The 18,433-nt window shown below is 44.6% G+C and overlaps 2 protein-coding genes across 6 annotated transcripts in view; both read left to right on the top strand.

The window, feature by feature from the left end:
- Positions 1-1,096: 1,096 nt before the first annotated feature.
- On the top strand, positions 1,097-12,793 carry zgc:113276 (uncharacterized protein LOC553748 homolog). 4 transcript variants are annotated; one of them, XM_045207381.1, is made up of 11 exons: positions 1,097-1,334; positions 1,441-1,466; positions 2,173-2,360; positions 2,902-3,092; positions 3,232-3,447; positions 3,962-4,298; positions 6,988-7,124; positions 10,549-10,788; positions 11,018-11,188; positions 11,452-11,541; positions 12,160-12,793. In XM_045207381.1, exons 3-11 carry the CDS (start codon positions 2,180-2,182, stop codon positions 12,334-12,336), a joined length of 1,740 nt encoding a protein of 579 aa, XP_045063316.1. In that variant the 5' UTR covers positions 1,097-1,334; positions 1,441-1,466; positions 2,173-2,179; the 3' UTR covers positions 12,337-12,793. The 4 variants fall into 4 exon arrangements, with proteins under 4 accessions (XP_045063316.1, XP_045063317.1, XP_045063315.1 ...); XM_045207382.1 differs by lacking the exon at positions 1,441-1,466; XM_045207380.1 differs by lacking the exons at positions 1,097-1,334; positions 1,441-1,466 and having other exon boundaries at positions 1,843-2,360; positions 6,991-7,124.
- Positions 12,535-18,433, top strand: part of pir (pirin) — a 19,441-nt gene continuing 13,542 nt past the window's right edge. The window contains exons 1-4 of one of the 2 annotated variants that reach the window (XM_041874631.2): positions 12,535-12,626; positions 12,947-13,089; positions 13,205-13,297; positions 17,167-17,247. In XM_041874631.2, coding sequence (XP_041730565.2) covers positions 12,997-13,089; positions 13,205-13,297; positions 17,167-17,247 — 267 coding nt within the window. In that variant the 5' untranslated portion in view covers positions 12,535-12,626; positions 12,947-12,996. Of the gene's footprint in view, positions 12,627-12,932; positions 13,090-13,204; positions 13,298-17,166; positions 17,248-18,433 lie in introns of both variants that reach the window. The other variant, XM_041874632.2, reaches the window with a different exon arrangement.

Genomic DNA, 18,433 nt, shown 5'->3' with positions numbered 1-18,433 from the left:
CCATAACCATACACCCTGTGTTTCAGCCTGGTCTGATAGACTAGACGTAACATAGTCAATGTAAATCTGGGACACTCAAATTAGTATGATATGTTACGTTTGGCTACATTGGGCTCCCGAGTGGCGCAGTGGTCTAAGGCACTGCATCTCAGTGCTTGAAGCGTCACTACAGATCCCCTGGTTCAATTCCAGGCTGTATCACAACCGGCCGTGATTGGGCGGCGCACAATTGGCCCAGCGTCTTCCGGGTTTGGCCGGTGTAGGCCGTCATTGTAAATAAGAATTTGTTCTTAACTGACTTGCCTAGTTAAATAAATAAGACAGAAGGTTACTTAAGACAAAACCGAAAGGGGGGTTGATGGGTGGGCTTTTATAAGGACAACGTCTAGCTTTAGCATTTTAGCTAATTAGGAACTTTTCAACTACTTACGACTTTTTAGCTACTTTGCAACAACTTAGCATGTTAGCTAACCCTTCCCCTAACCCTAACCCTAACCTTAACCCTAACCCCTAGCCCAGCTAACGTTAGCCAGCTAGCTAACATTAGCGTTAGCCACTTAGCCACCTAGCTAACGTTAGCCACAACAAATTAGAATTCGTAACATATCATACGTTTAGCAAATTCGTAACGTTTTATACTTTTTGCAAATTCGTAACATAAACAAATTGTAATTCGTAACATATCATATGAAATGGATGATGGACATCCACAAATGAATACATACCATACGAAACGTAACATATCATACTAAATCATACTAAATGTAGGGATGTGGCTCAGTTGGTAGAGCATGGCGTTTGCAACGCCAGGGTTGTGGGTTCGATTCCCACGGGGGGCCGGTATGAAAAGAAAAATAATGTATGCACTCACTAACTGTAAGTCGCTCTGGATAAGAGCGTCTGCTAAATGACTAAAATGTAATGTAAATGGAATCAAGTGAGTTTAGATAGCAGTGGTAATGAGCTGTGAGAGTGGGATGCTGAATGTACACCCCCCCACCCCACCCTGCTTTACGGGAAGGCTATTTTGAGAGCCCTCCCAGTAGCCAATGACACTCCACTGTGTCTATAGATGCCTGGGGTAGATAGGGTTACAGGCCTGACTAGCCGTGGGCCAACTACCACCATTTTCAGCCTTAGTATTTGTTGTTTTCAGCCTTACTATAAATTGTTTTCAGCCTTAGGTGTTTTCAGCCTTAGTATAAATTGTTTTCAGCCTTAGGTGTTTTCAGCCTTAGTATAAATTGACTGTTTATTGTTGACACACTGTGACTGTTAGAGGCTTTGCGTATTTTGACAAACTTAATTGACAGATACTGGAATCTTTTAATAAGGTACTGTGTTTTGTGTTTTGTTTTTGTGTTTGAAAAACTGAGTTGACAGATACTGAAAGCTCAATGAGGTACTGTTATGTGTTTACTTTGGCTTGGTACTTTTTAGGTGGCTAAATGACTCAGTAGCCTACGGTAAGTGAAAACGTATCTGAAGCAGTTGGCGTGTAGTGTAGGCACTAGGCAGCTAATGAAATCAGAATTATCTTTATTATACTGACAGCAATAGACAAGTTAAACTGCCACAGCTTCCTGAACGGAAGAGGTTTAGTGGTTTCAAAAAGTCTCACTGTTTTGCTCGGTTGTGCTTCGCGGTGGAGAGTTAGAGATTGACCATGTGTGTGTGTGCATGCCTTCATATGTGTGTGTGTGTGTGTATTATATGAACTGCTTCTACCCGGAAGCCATAAGACTGCTAAATAGTTAGTTAAATAGTTAACCAAATAGCTACCAGGACTATCTGCATTGACCCTTTTTACACTAACTCTTTAGACTCATCACATACGCTGCTGCTACTGTTTATTATCTATCCTGTTGACTAGTCACTTTACCCCTACCTATATGTACATATCTACCTGAATGACCTCGTTCCCCTGCACATGGACTAGGTACTGGTACCCCGTGTATATAGCTAAGTTATCGTTAGTCATTATGGATTTATTCCTCCTGTTATTATCTTTCTATGATTTCTCTGTTTTCTTTCTCTCTGTGTTGTTGGGAAAGACCTGTAAGTCAGCATGTCACTGTTAGTCCACACCTGTTGTTTACCAAGGATTAGGATGTTTTTTAAATTTGATTTTGAATGTTTTACTTTTCTTTGTGCGTGTGTGTCTCATGCCAGCCGTGTGATGTTGGACGTCCTGATAATAGGTGGAGGGCCCCATGCCCTGACCCTGGCCACCCTGCTGTCCTGTCCAGACCGGGCCCTGTCCCCACCTCCCCCCAACACAGACATCCTCCAGGGGGTACAGCTCAGCCAGGGCAGGGCCAAGACCAGCCGCTCTAAGACCAAGAGAGGAGGAGCTACCAGTGAGGCTAACTACACTACAGCTCAATGTTTTTACATTCATTTTTCATAAAGGGCCCAGATTTAGCCTATTCCCAGACTAAAGAGTGAATCATTATTAAAAGTGTTTTTTAGTCAGAGGGTACGCCTCGGTGTGATTTGGGTCAGCCCACAAAGTAGACACACACAGATGTTTTTCCTCACATCCTGGCCTTTCTTGATTTCAGTTAGGAGAGACATTCCTCTCTAATCTCTCTACACATATACTGTACAGCATGCTGTTAGTGCTGTCTGTTTTTGACAGGCCTCTAATGTCTCCCCATCCCCAGGACAACAGCCATCTGAGGAGCAGGACGCTCCAGGCCGGGCCCAGACCCAGTCTCTAGACTAAAAAGCAAATCTCCATTGAAGTGCTTTTTAGTCAAGGTTGAAGGTGTAGGCTTAATTTGCATCCAGGAAAATGGCCCATGAAGTAGACATGTTATAGACTGTATTGTAGTCTCTCCAGTTCACACCATGCTGCTGGTGATGCTATCTGGTTGACAGGTCTCTAATATCTCCCAGGACAGCAGCCAGCCGAGCCCGAGGAGCAGGCCACTCCAGACCCACAGTCAGTCTCATCCTGCCCTCCGCTGGCCTTCAAAGTGGTGGACTCATACGGAGAATGGACCTCGCTGTGGGAGAGCCAGTTCAGAGCACTCAACATCCCTCACCTCCGCTCACACACCCTGGTGCACACAGACCCACTCAATAAGGTGATGGTCCCTGCAGTAGGGTCGAATGAACGGTTCCTTCTGGACAACGCGGGTTGGGGGTCAAGTCAGTTTTCAATCCAGTCAATTCAGGAAGTGTACTTGTTTTTGCTTATAATCCCTTTGTGTTGGTTTCCCCCAGAGGGCTTTGCAGGAGTTTGTCCTGGAGAACGATCGGACAGCGGAGCTACACTGCCTCCCTGACCACACCTTAATTCTGGATGAGAACGCCTTCTTCAACGACATGCGCCTGGGCAAGAAGGACAGGAGGAGACTGAGCAGCAACAGAGGCCTGCAGAAGAGCCTGTACTTTAGCCTGCCAGGCACCAGGCTCAGTGTGGACTTCTTCAGACAGCAGGTCGGAGATGGAGATGCACGCTGGCCGTGGCTTGAGTTGAGTTGAAGTGAAAAGGCATGGTTGGGGTGAATTCCATTTCAATTCAGTCAATTCAGGAAGAAAACTGAAATTCCAATTGGAATTTAAATGGAATTGACCCCAACCCAGCACTATACTAAATATCCTACATTAGTCCCTCCACTACACCAGTGTGTGCAATAACAGTGATGCTTCTCTGTGTGACACAAATAGGACTTGGGCCTTAACTGGGAGTGGCCAACAAACCCTCCTCCTGGACAGCTACTGGGTTTTGTTCCAGACCTGCACTAATACACTTGATTACTACTAATGATTGTGAATGTGAGTGTTACGGTGAATGCTTGCTACATTGTAGGACTCATATAGTTGTTCATTTAAATCTATGAACTTGTGATATATCATGTAATATGTGTGTGCATATACTCTATTAGTGTAAAAGCCATCAACACAAATCCCCCTGAACAAAATAACTATACAACGACAATACTCAATCCAGGTGGACAAATATGGCCTGGACAGTGTCCTGACAAAGGGCACAGTGGACAGACTGACCCCTGTGATGTCTGAAGGAATTGTGACGTCATTCAGGGTGTTCCTTCAGAATGGGGACGTTCTCGAGGCGCAGCGGGTAGTCATGGCGACCGGGCCGACCCGTGCCCATATGGCCAACATTCCTTCCTGGGTGTCGTCCATAGCGGAGAGCTACCCTGAGGAACGCCTGCAGCACACCGTGCAGCTCATGCACCACCACCCCGCCTCACGGTCAGCACGGCAACAGGAACCAGGAAGCCAGAACCAGGAACAGGAAGAGAGTTCTTCTTCTTTCTCATCAGGTAGGTTGAGATGAGTATCCTCTGGTATTGAAAGCTATAGAAGTAACACATCTGTATAGATGGACCATAAGTCTCCAGATGATACTGTACCCTAATGCCCTCTCCTGGTGTAGAGGTGACATTACATGACACTGTACTATAATGCACCTGGTGTAGAGGTGACATTACATTACATTTACATTTTACATTTTAGTCATTTAGCAGACGCTCTTATCCAGAGCGACTTACAGTTAGCACATACATTATTTTATCGAACCCACAACCCTGGCGTTGCAAATGCCATGCTCTACCAACTGAGCTACATCCCCTGCCGGCCATTACCTGCTGTCAAGCCAAACGCTGCAATACTATAATATCACACTGACTAGGCATCTGTTTGAGTGATCATATGTACAAATTCACTTATTTACTTAGTACTTATTTGTGTTGGGCGATCTTTTTCTGGATTCACTAACTCTGTCTCCATCTAGCAGGACCTTGCATGGTGTCACTAACTCTGTCTCCATCTAGCAGGTACCTTGCATGGTGTCACTAACTCTGTCTCCATCCAGCAGGACCCTGCATGGTGTCACTAACTCTGTCTCCATCTAGCAGGACCCTGCATGGTGCCACTAATTATGTCTCCATCTAGCAGGACCCTGCATGGTGTCACTAACTCTGTCTCCATCTAGCAGGTTCCTGCATGGTGTCACTAACTCTGTCTCCATCTAGCAGGTACCTTGCATGGTGTCACTAACTCTGTCTCCATCCAGCAGGACCTTATCTCCATCTAGCAGGTTCCTGCATGGTGTCACTAATTATGTCTCCATCTAGCAGGTTCCTGCATGGTGTCACTAACTCTGTCTCCATCTAGCAGGACCTTGTCTCCATCTAGCAGGACCCTGCATGGTGTCACTAACTCTGTCTCCATCTAGCAGGTTCCTGCATGGTGTCACTAACTCTGTCTCCATCTAGCAGGTACCTTGCATGGTGTCACTAACTCTGTCTCCATCTAGCAGGACCTTATCTCCATCTAGCAGGTTCCTGCATGGTGTCACTAATTATGTCTCCATCTAGCAGGTACCTTGCATGGTGTCACTAACTCTGTCTCCATCTAGCAGGACCTTGCATGGTGTCACTAACTCTGTCTCCATCTAGCAGGACCTTGCATGGTGTCACTAACTTTGTCTCCATCTAGCAGGACCTTGTCTCCATCTAGCAGGACCTTGCATGGTGTCACTAACTCTGTCTCCTTCTAGCAGATCCCTGCATGGTGTCGCTAACTCTGTCTCCATCTAGCAGGACCTTGCATGGTGTCACTAACTCTGTCTCCATCTAGCAGGACCCTGCATGGTGTCACTAATTATGTCTCCATCTAGCAGGACCCTGCATGGTGTCACTAACTCTGTCTCCATCTAGCAGGTTCCTGCATGGTGTCACTAACTCTGTCTCCATCTAGCAGGTACCTTGCATGGTGTCACTAACTCTGTCTCCATCCAGCAGGTTCCTGCATGGTGTCACTAACTCTGTCTCCATCTAGCAGGACCTTGTCTCCATCTAGCAGGACCCTGCATGGTGTCACTAACTCTGTCTCCATCTAGCAGGTTCCTGCATGGTGTCACTAACTCTGTCTCCATCTAGCAGGTACCTTGCATGGTGTCACTAACTCTGTCTCCATCTAGCAGGACCTTATCTCCATCTAGCAGGTTCCTGCATGGTGTCACTAATTATGTCTCCATCTAGCAGGTACCTTGCATGGTGTCACTAACTCTGTCTCCATCTAGCAGGACCTTGCATGGTGTCACTAACTCTGTCTCCATCTAGCAGGACCTTGCATGGTGTCACTAACTTTGTCTCCATCTAGCAGGACCTTGTCTCCATCTAGCAGGACCTTGCATGGTGTCACTAACTCTGTCTCCTTCTAGCAGATCCCTGCATGGTGTCGCTAACTCTGTCTCCATCTAGCAGGACCTTGCATGGTGTCACTAACTCTGTCTCCATCTAGCAGGACCCTGCATGGTGTCACTAATTATGTCTCCATCTAGCAGGACCCTGCATGGTGTCACTAACTCTGTCTCCATCTAGCAGGACCTTGTCTCCATCTAGCAGGACCCTGCATGGTGTCACTAACTCTGTCTCCATCTAGCAGGTTCCTGCATGGTGTCACTAACTCTGTCTCCATCTAGCAGGTACCTTGCATGGTGTCACTAACTCTGTCTCCATCTAGCAGGACCTTATCTCCATCTAGCAGGTTCCTGCATGGTGTCACTAATTATGTCTCCATCTAGCAGGTACCTTGCATGGTGTCACTAACTCTGTCTCCATCTAGCAGGACCTTGCATGGTGTCACTAACTCTGTCTCCATCTAGCAGGACCTTGCATGGTGTCACTAACTTTGTCTCCATCTAGCAGGACCTTGTCTCCATCTAGCAGGACCTTGCATGGTGTCACTAACTCTGTCTCCTTCTAGCAGATCCCTGCATGGTGTCGCTAACTCTGTCTCCATCTAGCAGGTCCCTGCATGGTGTCACTAACTCTGTCTCCATCTAGCAGGACCTTGCATGGTGTCACTAACTCTGTCTCCATCCAGCAGGACCCTGCATGGTGTCACTAACTCTGTCTCCATCTAGCAGGACCCTGCATGGTGTCACTAACTCTGTCTCCATCCAGCAGGACCCTACATGGTGTCACTAACTCTGTCTCCATCCAGCAGGTCCCTATGTGGTGTGTGAGCCTGGCCAGAGGGTGGTGGTGGTTGGTGGAGGCCTGACCAGCGCTCACATCATCTCCATCGCTCTGCAGCAAGGAGCCAGTCATGTGACCTGGGTGATGCGCAAACACTTACAGGTCTGTTTCTGTTTAGCTCTATGGCCATGGCCCAATTATCTTTCCTTCCTCCCGAAGTGGAAACTTGATCGTTCTGGAAATTCTCACATAGAAACTTCATTGGGAGGATCAAGGAAGTTTGACATGCTTTTTACACAAACCATTGTTTTGAAAATCATATGATGAAAGTGGCCATTTTAGGCCCTTCTTAGACCTATACATGCCTCCTGTAAGACCTTATGATCTGTGAACGTACATGATACAGACTCTATGATCTGTGAACGTACATGATACAGACTCTATGATCTGTGAACGTACATGATACAGACTATATGATCTGTGAACGTACATGATACAGACTCTATGATCTGTGAACGTACATGATACAGACCCTATGATCTGTGAACGTACATGATACAGACGACATCTTGGTGCCATTATACTCTTACAGTGTGCTCTAAAATATGGAGTATGGCAATATTGTGCAAAACCTTTTTACACATGAATTTATTCAACATTAAAACGAATATTATTAATATCTCAAAAGTACCCTTTTTGATTTGGTTCATTTTAAGACATATTGTTTTAAACAATATACTCTTCAAACACATCCCATTTCCAGACTGGGCTGTCTGAGTCAGTTTGCTAACATATTCCTTTGTGCATTACAGTGATCTACAGTCGGGGGAAACTAAGGCTGCACTATCAGTCTGAACACACCATTCAGTGAGATTGGCTCATATTCACAGAAATTACCTGGGAAAATGTGAAAATAAGTTGTTGATGTTCCAGTTGGAGACACGTCCACACAACCCCTTTAGTAAAGGGTAACATGCATTACTAGCTCCCCAGCTTGTATGTAGCGCTACCACAGTCACTCACAAGTCTAGCAGATCTTCAGCATCAATGTCTCCAGCAGGTCTTCTCTTGTACTGTGGCGTCTCGAATGCAAACAACTGCAACATGCAGGATGCCACAACAACACTACCTCACTTTCTTTCCTCTTTTTATAACAGTCATTTCTATTCATTTAAGCCACTCCTTTTTCCACTAGACTTTTATAGCTAGTGGTTGACCTAGAGAAACTCAGGAAGTGGTGTATCTAGCTTGAACAGGATGTGGTGCACAGGTATCCAGCACAACCCCACATACAGTTGAAGTCGGAAGTTTACATACACTTAGGTTGGAGTCATTAAAACTAGTTTTTCAACCACTCCACAAATTTCTTGTTAACAAACTATAGTTTTGGCAAGTCGGTTAGGACATCTACTTTGTGCATGACACAAGTAATTTTTCCAACAATTGTTTACAGACAGATTATTTCACTTATAATTCACTGTATCACAATTCCAGTGGGTCAGAAGTTTACATACACTAAGTTGACTGTGCCTTTAAACAGCTTGGAAAATTCCAGGAAATTATGTCATGGCTTTAGAAGCTTCTGATAGGCTAATTGACATCATTTGAGTCAATTGGAGGTGTACCTGTGGATGTATTTCAAGGCCTACCTTCAAACTCAGTGCCTCTATGCTTGACATCATGGGAAAATCAAAAGAAATCAGCCAAGACCTCAGAAAAGAAATTGTAGACCTCCACTAGTTTGACCACGCAGCCGTCATACCGCTCAGGAAGGAGACGCGTTCTGTCTCCTAGAGATGAACGTACTTTGGTGCGAAAAGTGCAAATAAATCCCAGAACAACAGCAAAGGACCTTGTGAAGATGCTGGAGGAAACAGGTACAAAAGTATCTATATTCACAGTAAAACGAGTCCTATATCGACATAACCTGAAAGGCCGCTCAGCAAGGAAGAAGCCACTGCTCCAAAACCGCCATAAAAAACCCAGACTACGGTTTGCAACTGCACATGGGGACAAAGATCTTACTCTTTGGAGAAATGTCCTCTGGTCTGATTAAACAAAAATAGAACTGTTTGGCTATAATGACCATCGTTATGTTTGGAGGCAAAAGGGGGTGCTTGCAAGCCGAAGAACACCATCCCAAACGTGAAGCACGAGGTGGCAGCATCATGCTGTGGGAGTGCTTTGCTGCAGGAGGGACTGGTGCACTTCACAAAATAGATGGCATCATGAGGAAGGAAAATGATGTGGATATATTGAAGCAACATCTCAAGACATCAGTCAGGAAGTTAAAGCTTGGTCGCAAATGGGTCTTCCAAATGGACAATGACCCCAAGCATACTTCCAAAGTTGTGGCAAAATGGCTTAAGGACAACATAGTCAAGGTATTGGAGTGGCCATCACAAAGCCCTGACCTCAATCCTATAGAACATTTGTGGGCAGAACTGAAAAAGCGTGTGCGAGCAAGGAGGCCTACAAACCTGACTCAGTTACACCAGCTCTGTCAGGAGGAAAAGGCCAACATTCACCCAACTTATTGTGGGAAGCTTGTGGAAGGCTACCCAAAACGTTTTACCCAAGTTAAACAATTTAAAGGCAATGCTACCAAATACTAATTGAGTGCATGTAAACTTCTGACCCACTGGGAATGTGATGAAAGAAATAAAAGCTGAAATAAATAATTCTCTCTACTATTATTCTGACATTTCACATTCTTAAAATAAAGTTGTGATCCTAACTGACCTAAAACAGGGAATTTTTACTAGGATTAAATGTCAGGAATTGTGAAAAACTTAGTTTAAATGTATTTGGCTAAGGTGTATGTAAACTTCCGACTTCAACTCTACATGTCTCTCTTCTTCAGCCTCACCAGGGGTACAGAAAGATAAAGATGATAATAATTGATAGGATTTTTTAAATAGTACTTTTCCAGTGCTCAAAGCGCTTTACATAGTAACGGGGTAACTCACCTCTTCCACTACCAATGTGAAGCACCCTAGGGATGACGCCACCTCACCATCTCTCCGTCCTCATCTGTTGAACTGTCAGATGGGCAGAGGATCCCCCTCCAGCACTGGCCCTCTCTACCTGTGTGTGTTCCCATTCCCAGCTGACGCAGTTTGACATTATAGACAGATTAGACAACCATGCTCTCCAGCATCAAACAAGTGGTGGACCCCTCAGGAAGTGGTGCATCACCAGGGATACAGAAAGATAAAGATGATGATGATGATTATGATGGTGATTATGATGATGATGATGGTGGTGGTGATGATGATGGTAGTGATGATGATGGTAGTGGTGGTGATGATGGTGGTGGTGGTGGTGGTGGTGATGATGGTGATGAAGATGGTAGTGATGATGATGGTGGTGGTGGTAATAATGATGATGGTAATGATGGTGGTGGTGGTGATGATGGTAATGATGATGGTGGAGATGATGATGATGGTAATGATGGTGGTGGTGGTGGTGATGATGGTAGTGGTGGAAATAGCTGAAATAGTTTGATGTTAAGAGTCTGTTATAGTCAGAGTAGTTGACCATGATCTCCAACACCAAGCCCCTCTGCCTCGGTCCTCTCCCCCAGCTGAAGCAGTTTGATGTGGGGGACGTGGAAAGCCTGGTGGGGCGTTACTCCCATGTGGAGCATGGTATCAAGATGGACGGCCTGGCCTACCTGCGTCAGTTCTACAACGAGAGCAGCCTGCATAGGAGACTGGCCATGATCAGACAGGCCAGGAAGGGAGGGGCAGTTACACCTGAGGCCTACGCAGCTCTGCAGCCCTACATCCAGACTGGACAGCTGGCTGTCCGAGCATACTGCCAGGTACAAAAATAATTATAATATTGTAATACTACTAGTTAGAATAATACTGCTAGGTAAATAGATATAAATAATATTAATACTACTGCGACCCCCAGGCACACACAACCCCTGTCCACCCTCTCTACTGCTATTGCCCCCCCCTTTCAGTTTGAACATAAAAAAAAAAACATAGAGCCAAGGTTTTCAGGTGAACCGTGGTTATGAATTCATGACCTGTTGTGTTCTACAGGTGACTGAAGCTAAGTGGTGCTATGAAAGCCAGGTGTGGAGACTGTTGCTGTGTGGACAGAATGGCTGTGAGTCCTGGACTGGGGACAGGATATGGCTGGCTACAGGATGTAAACTGGACGTCAATCAAGACCCTATGCTCTCTTCGGTCATCAAGGAATTCCCTATTCAGGTGTGCTGCTATCATATCATATCTCAACCTCTGCAAGGATCTTTTATGTATCTTTAATATAATCAGTGTCCACAAAATTACTATACTACTACACTATACTAATATACTATACTACACTACAATACTAGTATACTACTATACTACTATACTATAGGATTCTACTATACTACTGTATTATGGGCTACGACTATACTATATTATACTACTCTCCTACAGTTACCTGCACTCGATCCAAGTCTAATTACAACCTGTCTCACCTGTAGGTCCTGGATGGCTGGCCTTGTATATCTGAGAGCTTGCAGTGGGCTCCAGGCTGTCCTCTGTACCTGATGGGACAGTACGCAGCACTTCAGGTATTTTTTGCCAATCACACAATGAAAACATTTTGTAGAAAATTATAGAATGGAACGTCAGAGGGAGAATATTTCATTCACATGGCAGGGAATTTGTCAAAGAATTGACAGACACATCTAAAGAAAAAAGCCCATAAGGATTCAAATAAAAGTCGCTCTTCTGGGTTTGGTGTGGTGGGATAACCCAATGGAGTGTTGGCAAAAACGCAGGAGAGGAGGGATAGCCTTTTGATATGTTTATAAACTTTTATTTTCTTTATAGGCCCTGAAATATAGACTGCAAATACCTACTAAACATGTCTGTAAAGGGCGTAGGCCTACGTGAGAATCTCTTTTCTAGGGTACTTGGTGTGCCTATTATCAATGTCCACAGTCGATCGAGTCAGTTGGTTATGTGTAGCCCACTCTTGACTACTGTCAAGTCAGTGTGACTCAGTCAGTTGGTTTGACTACTGTACAGTCAGTGTGACTCAGTCAGTTGGTTTGACTACTGTACAGTCAGTGTGACTCAGTCAGTTGGTTTGACTACTGTACAGTCAGTGTGACTCAGTCAGTTGGTTTGACTACTGTACAGTCAGTGTGACTCAGCTGTATTCTCGTCTTTGTTATCACGAACAGGTTGGTCCGCACGCGCTGAATCTGGCAGGAGGACAGGCGGCAAGCGCGCGCATCGCGAAGGACATTGTATCCCAGCACAGCCAGAGTGGAGACGAAGGGACAGGGACACAAACCACCGTGGAGAGAACACAGACCGAAGATTATATTCAACAGATGCACGGGCTGATGTGGTTATGATTAAAGGGATATTTACGCATAGATCATGGATTCAGCTGCCTCCCCCCTCTTTTCTTTCTTCAAACGAATCCCTCGCGGTTAAGCCACGCCCTTCATGTCCGTACCTGCGCGACAGGGGCGGGGCTGGCAACCACGAAAACAAATGACTGCGCTTGGAAGATGATAGCCTTGTAATTCTGTTGTTGCCTACACACTTGGAGGATTTGATAGCCTACATTACATGCTTGTCTGATTGTAGTTGTTATTCTGAGTAAATTAGTCTCGTTGACTCCACATCCAACTTCTGCCAGGTTAGTGACATTAAAGTTTCATGTATCGGACTAAAGTTTTCCTTCACCATGGAGTGGAGTTTAGTCCGCTAAACTTCATGTATCCTATCTAGAGACCGATGCTGTTATTGTTCTGTCATGTTGTCTTTTTACTCCATATTATCCCAATAAAGGTATTAGCAAAATAAGTAATATTGTAACATCTAATAACACTCGTTATGGTGTTTGGTATTGACGTGGTGTTTGGGTATTGACATTGAACAATAATGGTGGGTATTTGAAGGTTTAGGCTATATTCAATGCAGTTATTTTTCCCTTATTCTTCAGTATTTCTGTTCAAGGTGTACCATAATAAATAAGGTACTACTGGGTAATAACCCTATCCTCTACAATGAGGATAAGAAGAGTTGTGAAGACAGTTTTGAGTGTGGAGCAGGCAGAAGGTATGGGAGCCCGTGTCCGCAGGAGTATAGGAAGAAAGGAGGTAAGTTACATCTGCTTAGTTTAGCATGTTTAATAATATCGTCCTATTACAATACCGAACTAAACCACTTATTATGACATGGTAGGTTGATATCTTGTCCATCCATTTATTTCAGCTGAAGAACCTGGATCCTTTCTTGATGTTGGATGAGTTCAAAGTCGCAAAGCCTGCTGGCTTCCCTGATCACCCTCACAGAGGATTTGAGACCGTGAGTAGGCTATCTGTTCTCTCTCTCTCGCTCTCTCTCTCTGTCTGTTTAGCTAGCGTGATGCAGCATCTATTGTCTCTTTCTCTGTCTAGAGTGATACAGTGTTGTGTTCTGACTAATCCCCTGGCAGATTGGACCGTCATGTGGAATAACAGGTTCATATGAGGCCGTTGAGGGAGGCTGAGGCACATACACCATTAATGATGAGGGAGGGTGAGGCACATACACCATTAATGATGAGGGAGGGTGAGGCACATACACCATTAATGCTGAGGGAGGGTGAGACACATACACCATTAATGATGAGAGATGGTGAGGCACATACACCATGAGGGACGGTGAGGCACATACGCCATTAATGCACTTCCTGCTAACGCCAGTAGATGGCACTAACAGACCTACTGTACTGTATGCCTCGTCCAGAGAAAGCTTCTCAATAGGTTTGTTATACATAGCATTAACATGCTTTTGGATATTGGGTTTTAATGAAAACCAATTACACATATTTAGACAAAGAGGGGAGGAAGGAAATTATGCTTCTGCTTTTTAAGTGGTGTTGGTGAATCATGGTTTCCTCAACCATAAAGCCACTGGCCCACAGTGGGAATTTATAGAGCCAAAACAAGTGGTTTTAATAGAAAAGTCTTGGCCTGTGTTTGATACTGTAGATGCATGTGTAACCTAGCCTAGTGTCCACCATGGCCCAGACCAGATGAGGCCATAGGCCCAGCTGATACTGTAGATGTGTAGTTTAGTGTCCAACTGGCCGCGGACTGGACCAGACCTGACGGGGGCGTGGCTGAAGCGCCCATGGCCCAGCATGCCGTGCAGCAGGTGTGTTGGCTCACGGTCACATCTCAGAGCTCATAGCCACGTGCGCTGCCAGATCACAGAGAGAGGCTCTCGCCCCCCGGCTGGAGGTTGGGAAGCCTCGCTGAGAGACAGATGTTTACCTCTAACCTCTATAGCTTTCTGCTTCCTGTCCGGTTTGATGTGGGAGTGGAATGGACACAGAGTGAACACGGGCTCTTGTCTTGTAGTGGCCAGCTAGTGCCTTGTAGACACTTGTCTGTCCTGCTTGACGAACACTGCATTACACACACACACACACACACACACACACACACACACACACACACACACACACACTTGTACATATTTCATCTGTTCGACTTACATGAGGAAAAAAATGAAATAACTTCTTTACCATACCATGTTTTCCAGTCTTACAAGCTTTATGATGTGATTTCCGAGGAGATTCCCTTCTGAAACCATTAATGTTTACAACTGAGAATCATTCATCTCTTTCCTAACCTCAACCTCAATTGGCAAAGACTTAGAGAAAGTTGTTTTCCATTGGTTGGTATTCACAGTTAATGTTGTGTTTTGCCTCTCAACTCTTATATTACAGTTTTTTCCAACTGCTTACACACAAAATCTTTTCATGTCACACGATTTTTGAAACCTCTCACTCAAAGTGAAAAACTACAAACCAAATCTCCAAAACCATTAGCTATTTCTAAGCCTTTGACTCAGTTGTCAATTGCATAAAACACTTTTTTCAAAACACTACACACAATTCTCTACCTAATAATAATAATATGCCATTTAGCAGACGCTTTTATCCAAAGCGACTTACAGTCATGCGTGCATACATTTTTGTGTATGGGTGGTCCCGGGGATCGAACCCACTACCTTGGCGTTACAAGCGCCGTGCTCTACCAGCTGAGCTACAGAGGACCACTAAAACACAAAAACCTAAAACACAAAAATCTAACAGGAAGTGACTTGCTTTCCTTTTCCAAACACAACCAATCAAAATGCTACACTTATTCACCAGGTCACACACACACTCCTCACATGTGCCAATCACTGCTTTACTGTAGTATAGGCCTATAAATAGGTCAAAGGTCAGATTACCTGTTTTGAACAATGGATGCCAACAATGGACAGAGAGCAAGAGGAGTAGGAGGGCGAGGCAGGGGACAACAACGAGGACAAATTCAAAGACGAAGAGTTGGAAGAGGAGGAGGAGGAGTAGAAGGAAGAGGAAGAGGAAGAGGAAGAAGAGGACGAGGGCAAAGAAGAGAAGGAAGGAGAGCCATCTCTGATGAGATTAGAGCAACACTTGTTGATCATGTGATCAACCACGGTTTGACCATGAGAGAGGCTGGACTGAGAGTCCAGCCCAACTTGAGTCGATTTACAGTGGCGTCCATAATTCGAACCTTCAGAAATGAGAACAAGTATGCAACTACCTAATGACTATTTTAGCATTACAGTAATGTACTGTAAAATACTTATGACTGCATAGTATTGCATAAACATTTGTAACTCTAAGCCATCCAGTTACTGCACTGCATTGAATGAATGAGGTTGGTTATCATGCTGTACTACATTTTTTTGTACATTGTTTACAGTTCCTATGCTGAACACATACTGTGTTTGAATTCTGTACAGAGTGGAAAGGCAAAGACATCATGGAGGACGAGGACGCTTGTTTACAGATGTACAAGAGACTGCAATTATAAGTATGGTTTTGGCCAACAATGCAATTAGGATTCGAAAGATAAGAGAGCCTATCTTGAATAATGACACCATATTTCCAGTACTTCAGACATACCATATTTACTCATCTGTATATCCTTTTGTCTGTTACAGAGAGTATTGGAGATGGATGCCCATGTAATTCGCCATTAATTTATTTATGTGGATGAGGTTGGCTTCAACCTCACCAAAACCAGGCGCCGCGGAAGAAATGTAATAGGACAGAGGGCAATTACCAATGTCCCTGGACAGCGTGGGGGTAATATAACTATGTGTGCTGCCATCACTCAAAACGGGGTCCTCCATCACAATGCCACACTGGGTCCGTACAACACCGGCCATATGCTCACTTTTCTGGATGCAATTTACTCAATGCTTGTCCCTGATCCAGATCAGGAGCCTGCTAGATTTGTGGTTATATGGGACAATGTTATTTTTCCCCGGGCTGTTCTGGTCCAAAACTGGTTTGCCACCCATCCACAATTTGTAGTTTTGTACCTACCCCCATATTCACCTTTTCTAAATCCCATAGAGAAATTCTTCTCAGCCTGGCGCTGGAAAGTGTATGATCGCCAACCCTATGCCCGCATGCCGCTTCTCCAGGCAATGGAGGACGCATGTGGGGACACAGAGGTTGCCTCTGTCCAAGTTTGGATACGCCATGCTAGGAGACACTTCCCTCGATGTTTGGCAAGAGAAAACGTATCTTGTGATGTGGACAAAGTATTGTGGCCAGACCCAGCCCGTAGAAGAGATGAAGCGTAGCTTAGCACTGGTGACTGCCCCCCCCCGGGACCCCACACACACAATTGTGTTCTTTACTGTATTCTAAATAATATACTTTTGGTTTACATATGTTTATGGTTTTGTTGTATGCTACTGTATACAACAGTAATGTTTGGCCTAATAAATATTTTCTGTTTCTACATTGCATTGGTGTTTACAGTGTACTTGCTACCCCTGTCAGCAGATTACTTTCGCTGTAGAACATTGTATTGAAATGTAGATATAAGCCTATGAAAGACCAAAGAGCTTTAGATTTAGAACAACAGTGTTTACATGGTATATCCAAAAATGTACTATTATGAAAGAAGTGTTTGCCATTTGATGCAAATGCTTCATTCTGACATGTGTCTATGGCATTTTGAATGCAGTGTTACATTTTGAAGGAGATGTGAGGCATTTTGCATTTTGTGTGTGCAGTTTTGGGAATTGTGTGTAGAGTTTTGAAAAAAGGAGACATCGTTTTGAAAACGTGTGTAAGCAGTTGGATTTGCATATGGGTTTGTGAACATATTCTAATCTATTTTGCCTTTGTTTAGGTGACGTACCTTTTGAAAGGCGTTTCAGCCCATGAGGATTTCTGTGGCCACTCTGGACTACTGAAACCAGGGGATTTACAGGTAGAGAAACATCTTGTGACACACACAGTACTGTATGTAGGTTCCTACACTTCCCCACACTCCCACCAGAACTAATGAAGGATCGTGCCTTCAGGGCATTTCCTGTGTTTTCCCATGCAGTAGTCGTAAAGCTGTTTTCCCTGGTTGTCCCTGGTTAGTAAGTCAGCAACAACCAGGGAGTGGGTTGAATAGGCATTAAATAGACACTAATGCCACTGGCATTAAACAAAGCATGTGTGTCCACGTATGCTGATGAGTCAACCATATACGCATCAGCAACCACAGCTAATGAAGTCACTGAAACCCAGTAATAAACTGGCCCTGAACATCTCTAAAACTAAGAGCATTGTATTTGGTACAAATCATTCCTTAAGTTCTAGACCTCAGCTGAATCTGGTAATGAATGGTGCGGCTGTTGAACAAGTTGAGGAGACTAAATTATGTCATGTTTCATGTTCTGTGTGGACCCCAGGAAGAGTAGCTGCTTCTTTCGCAAAAGCTAATGGGGATCCTAATAAAATACCAAGTATCTTGTAGTCATCCGTGTGTTTGTGTGTGTGTGTGTGTGTGTGTCTGGAGTGGTACTTACTAACCTGGGGCGGATGGGTTGCCTCACAGTGGAACAGGAGAGGAAAGCTGCTGACGAAGCTTTAAGTGTTATTGCTCAATTAGCTTCCCACAGCAACGCTGCATCACCCTCCTCTCATGGCACTGTAAAGTTGCATCAGAAATGGTCCCCTATTCCCTATGTAGTGCACTACTTTTGACTAAAACTCCTATTCCCTGAGCCCTTATACTCTAGACCAGGGGTACTCAACTCTGACCCTACGAGGTCCGGAGCCTGCTGGTCTTCTGTTTTACCTTGTAATTCATTACACACACCTGGTGTCCCAGGTCTAAATCAGTCCCTGATCAGAGGGGAACGATGAAAACATGCAGTGGAACTGGCTTGGAGGTCCCAGCGTTGAGTTTGAGGGCACTAGACCCTAGTTAGTGCACTACTTAGCCCCGACACCAAAAGTAGTAGCACCCATTTAGAACACAACCTCTTGTTTTGATGTTAGTGGAGCTTTGAGAAGACTAATGGACATCCAGTAGGTGCATATCACAGGAGTGGGGAAGGAAAGATGTAAATGTCCAGTTCATTTCCTCCTGTTATAAAGCATGAATCACTACCTGGAAACCA

This window comes from Coregonus clupeaformis, chromosome 24, assembly GCF_020615455.1.
Source record: "Coregonus clupeaformis isolate EN_2021a chromosome 24, ASM2061545v1, whole genome shotgun sequence".
Classification (NCBI taxonomy): domain Eukaryota; kingdom Metazoa; phylum Chordata; class Actinopteri; order Salmoniformes; family Salmonidae; genus Coregonus; species Coregonus clupeaformis.
The sequence above is the reverse complement of the archived record's forward strand: the minus strand, read 5'-3'. Positions and strand labels throughout refer to the sequence as shown.

Bases quoted from the DNA above. Each gene is read 5' to 3' on its own strand.
- zgc:113276 (XM_045207379.1), top strand. From the start codon at position 2,069: ATGTCACTGTTAGTCCACACCTGTTGTTTACCAAGGATTAGGATGTTT. The intron at 3,448-3,961 runs GTCGGAGATGGA...TACTCAATCCAG, and splicing joins TGGACTTCTTCAGACAGCAG to GTGGACAAATATGGCCTGGA. The intron at 10,789-11,017 runs GTACAAAAATAA...TGTGTTCTACAG, and splicing joins CTGTCCGAGCATACTGCCAG to GTGACTGAAGCTAAGTGGTG.